General features: G+C 52.9%; 2 protein-coding genes across 2 annotated transcripts in view; one reads left to right on the forward strand and one right to left on the reverse strand.

Annotated features, from left to right (window-relative positions):
• Window positions 1-4,204, reverse strand: part of LOC104830145 (cytochrome c oxidase assembly protein COX15 homolog) — a 4,969-nt gene extending 765 nt beyond the window's left edge. Inside the window, exons 1-8 of the mRNA XM_010564880.1 lie at window positions 4,163-4,204; window positions 3,570-3,692; window positions 3,138-3,324; window positions 2,749-2,916; window positions 2,157-2,238; window positions 1,681-1,835; window positions 669-782; window positions 31-370 (exon numbers count right to left, since the gene is read on the reverse strand). Of these exons, the coding sequence (XP_010563182.1) occupies window positions 239-370; window positions 669-782; window positions 1,681-1,835; window positions 2,157-2,238; window positions 2,749-2,916; window positions 3,138-3,324; window positions 3,570-3,670 (939 nt within the window). The 5' untranslated portion in view covers window positions 3,671-3,692; window positions 4,163-4,204 and the 3' untranslated portion in view covers window positions 31-238. The remainder of the gene's footprint in view (window positions 1-30; window positions 371-668; window positions 783-1,680; window positions 1,836-2,156; window positions 2,239-2,748; window positions 2,917-3,137; window positions 3,325-3,569; window positions 3,693-4,162) is intronic.
• CUTC (cutC copper transporter) overlaps window positions 3,813-4,210 on the forward strand; it is a 5,448-nt gene continuing 5,050 nt past the window's right edge. The window contains exons 1-2 of the mRNA XM_010565019.1: window positions 3,813-3,830; window positions 3,931-4,165. Coding sequence (XP_010563321.1) covers window positions 3,813-3,830; window positions 3,931-4,165 — 253 coding nt within the window. The remainder of the gene's footprint in view (window positions 3,831-3,930; window positions 4,166-4,210) is intronic.

The raw sequence follows: 4,210 nt of genomic DNA on the forward strand, positions 1-4,210 counted from the left end.
GGCGCCCCCCCTCCCCGCATCCCTCCTCACCTCGCTCCGGAAAGGAGGCACCCAGCCAGACACCAGCCGCTCCGTAAAAACTCCTTTATGTTACAAAGTTCACACCGACACCCGCCGCCTCCTCCCCGCGCACAGCCTGGCTGGGCGCACATTCCCCCCGTATGCCGCGGTTGGCGGTTCTCTGCAGCCTCCGGGCCCAGCGCCGCAGCTCCCCCGGGAGGGCTCTGCCTCCGGCAGGTTACTTGGGGACCCGTCGGAGCTCGCTCATGAGCCAGAGCGCCATGCTGAGCAGAGCCAGGGAGCCCGACTGGTGGGTGGCGGCCAGCGGCGTGGGGACGTACAGCAGGAGGGTGCTGATGCCCAGGCCCACCTGCCGAGGAGGGAAAAGGAAGGAGTAAGAGCAGCTGTGGGTGCAGCGTTGCTACACATCCCCAGCACAGAGCATGATGTAGAAAGGCCCACGGCCACAGCCAGACATCCACCCTCAAATTCAGACAGTGCATGCAGTATGGCGAGGCCCTGGGCCTACGCAGGTCCACCTCTTCAGCTCCAGGCTCTCGGGGCCAGCACAGATCCAAGCTGGAGACAGCTCTGTCTTGTGAACATGCTACAAAGGACTAGAGGGAGGAAAAAAAACAAAGAAGGGAGGGGGGAGAAGATGACAGTACCTGCATGCAAGCCACAGCCAATAAGGAAGTCACTGCCATCCTGGTCCTGCGAGGAAGTGGGATCTTCCGCGAGAAGAGGTACAGTGCTGTGACAGCTGTGACTGAGGCAATTCCCTACAGAAGGGATGAGAAACAAGCACCCTTCAAGAAAAGTTCAGAGGAAACGGGTAGAGTGGCATTTGGCTGGGCGTTCCATGCAGTAAAAGAAATTTCATGAACAATATTTAACTGTGGAAACGTGTTAGTAGCCATAACCAAATCCTGGAGCTCCCATGCCTGCCAGGTTAACAACCCTGAAATTTAACTAAAGTTATAGAGTTCCATTTCTCCCCAAATTAATGCTTTATTTTCCAACAGCGTTTCCTCAAGTCATAGGGACTGTGTCCTCATCCCATCTGTCACCTTGACAGCTAAAGGTGGAAGCTGTCATCTGGAAAATCGATCTCATTTTCACCACTCCGCTGTAGTTCACCAGCATAATCTCGCTGTGCAGGTCACCCCAGGTGATTCCTCTTCTAAGTCACTTAATCTTTCTTTTTAGTCTTAGGGATGGCTTAGTCCACAGCAGTGCTGGCAGTGGCATTTAATATCTGGATTGCTCTAACTAGCTGCGATATTTTCACAGGGAGCTACTGGTGTAAAGCAAGTTCAGAAATGCTGGAGGAAGCATTAAAACTTGGAAATTCCGATATTTATTTCACACAGCTTTCCCAGACATTTCAATAGCGAAGGCTACCCTGGTCTGCAGCTTATGTTATGGAAAAGGAGACACAAAGAAACAAAGTCTGTAACTTGTGCAGGAGGAAGATGTCCTTAAGGAAGGAGACCACACTGAAAATAGACGAGAGTGCTAACTTCCTCTTTCTGCAGAAGCAAATCGGTAACACGCTCTTAGGACCTCCGGACACCCTGGATATCACTCAAGCTGACAGAACCACAGCCCAAAGAGGACAGCTTGGCTGCAGGAGGCAACTGAGAAGCAGCACAGACATAGCAGGAAGACAGCACTTACCAAGATCCTGTGATCAAACTGTACAGTTGTAGGATTCTCAAAGATATTTCTCAGCATGGGGGAGAAGGCAAGGAGATCATCTGGGATCCAGCGATCACCCATTTTGGGGAAGGAATTGTACACAAGGCCAGCATCCAGCCCTGCCACAAAGGCACCTGCAATTCCAGAGCAGAAAATGAGACTACCAGAGTAGGCAAAGGTGGCGCTCCAGGTTGCAAAGCTCCGACTTGAAGAGCTCAGCTTGATCCTGAATTTCTTTTAGAAACATATACAGAGATCACACAGCAACAGGCAGGCTGGAAGGTACACCTCCACCTGCTCAGGAAAGACCCACAAGGGAGGTTCTCGACTGTAAGCTCCCTGACAGCAATAAAGTTTTTCCCAGAGAACATGATGGTGTTGCTCACAGACACTGCCAGACCAGAAATAAAAACAGGGCAGAGAGGAGATGGGACAGCAGAAATTAACATTCTTACCTGAAAGAGCGGTAAGAAAAATGAGAGCTGTAGTGCCACGAGCATATTGTCTCAAGCGAAGGAGCTGATGGGTTTCAGGTAACTTTAAAATTAAAAAAAAAAAAAAAAAAAAAAAGAAAATAATCAAGGCAAAGCATTTCCAGTGCTGTTTGCAGCAGGTAAGAAAAGCCTTCGCTGCATATATAGGCCAAGGGATTGGCCTGTATTTTACAGGAGGAATCTAGAGACCACCACACAGCAGTGTCACACTTCAGTGGTTCCTCAAAACCACAACTGAGTCCAACCCTGTGCAGAAACTGGAGCGGCCACTGGACAGTTACTGGCACAAATCATTTAGCCCTGCCTGAGCTTGCACGAACTCTGAGACTAATCACTTTTGAGCGGAACAGCACGAGTCAAAGGAAGCGTCCCATAACCAAGAAGTTTACAGACAGGGTATTCTGCAACGCGGCATTAGATCGGAGTCAGGAACAGAGACTAAAACGGAAGCACCATCATCCTTCACACCCTTTCCTCACCCTTCACATCACATCCCCAATCCTCTGAATTGACACTGCCCTGCGCTTTTGACTCCTGACACACCACTCTGTACCTTGTGTCGCGGAAGCAGCAAGGACAGCCCCGTCCACAGGCTAGCAGAGTACAGAACCAGCGCGGAGCCAAGATGTGCTGCAAGACGGTACTGACTGACCCGAGGAATGTCATAAGAGTCTGGCTTCTCTTCCAGCCCGCTCTTCACCATGTACCATCCCAGCAGCCCCTGACAAAACAGGAGAGGGGTTAAAGCCAGACAGGGCAGCAGCAACTGCTAAGAGCAGACAAACACTAGGGGCAAAGCAACTTGTTTCCTTCACCTTCAACCAGCTACCAGCACTGCCACCCCCCAAGCTTTCATGAATCCCACTGCCTCAACTACGCTCAATCAGAAGATATTTGCAGGAGGTGCTGCCGCTAATCCCTGCAGCTAAAGAGTTCGCTCACCTGGAAGCAGACCAGTCCGCAGAGCGCAAGAACACAGCCCTTCATGGGGCGGCTGAGCCAGCCCTTTTGCCAGAAGTATGCGGCGGGCAGAATATAGGCCAAACCCACAACGCGGCCCCACATACGGTGCGAATACTCCATGTACCAGATGAACTTGAACTCTGTCAGCGTCATGTCATGATTCAGGCTGTTAAAGACAGTAAAACAAATGATGTTTTCATGTGATACAGCAGTCCTATGCCATACTTTGCAGGGCAAGGGATCACCTTCCTCAGAGAACGAAAATGAAAGCGAAGGAGCCATCATCAGACGGGCTTTGTGTGCCCTCCTAGCCATGTTAGAAAACATTGCCCTTCTTACAAGAGTTCCTCGAGTGGCTCAGTCGCAGGAGGGGTGCTCCCACCCACCCTTCTTCCTCTTTTGCACACTCACATTTTGAACTCTGGGAACTGCTGGTACTTCTGGAACTCAGCTTCCCACTCCTCCTGCGTTCTTGGGGGTTTCATCTCTTTCACCAGGTGCCAGTCAACCATAGAAAGGCCCGATTCCGTCAGCCTGGGAGCAGACAGACACAAGCAGGCACAATTCACTCGCTGACAGCACGCAAATCTACCGAACCAAAGCAAGAGCTGTTGGCTGCACCAGACAACCCTTAAACTCACAGTTAGAAACAGGATGGAGATCAGGGAGTCTGTGAGTGATCAAACAGACCCAAAATTACCAAAACCGTGTAAGGGACAGTTATCCCCGGCTGGCACCAGCGCGCCACGGAAAGTCTCTCTGGTACTCCCAGCCCTGCCCCACGGTGTCCCCTCGCAGCCAGGGGCGAAAGACACGAGAGGAGCTCTCACAGGCGCACTCGGGGCGGCTCCCAGGCGTGGGAGGCAGCTGCAGGCCGCAGGGACGGCCCGAACCGGTCACCGGCGGCGGCGCCGGCCACCTCCACGCGGCCCCAAGGCTGAGCCCTTCCTTCCACGGCCCCGGCCGCGAACCGGTGCCAGCGGGGCGGGGGGTGCGGCGCTCACCTGGTGACGCCGCCCAGCACCACGGCACCGGCCACGGCGCCGCTGCAG

This window comes from Haliaeetus leucocephalus, unplaced genomic scaffold (genome assembly GCF_000737465.1).
Source record: "Haliaeetus leucocephalus isolate CR32 unplaced genomic scaffold, Haliaeetus_leucocephalus-4.0 Scaffold184, whole genome shotgun sequence".
NCBI lineage: Eukaryota > Metazoa > Chordata > Aves > Accipitriformes > Accipitridae > Haliaeetus > Haliaeetus leucocephalus.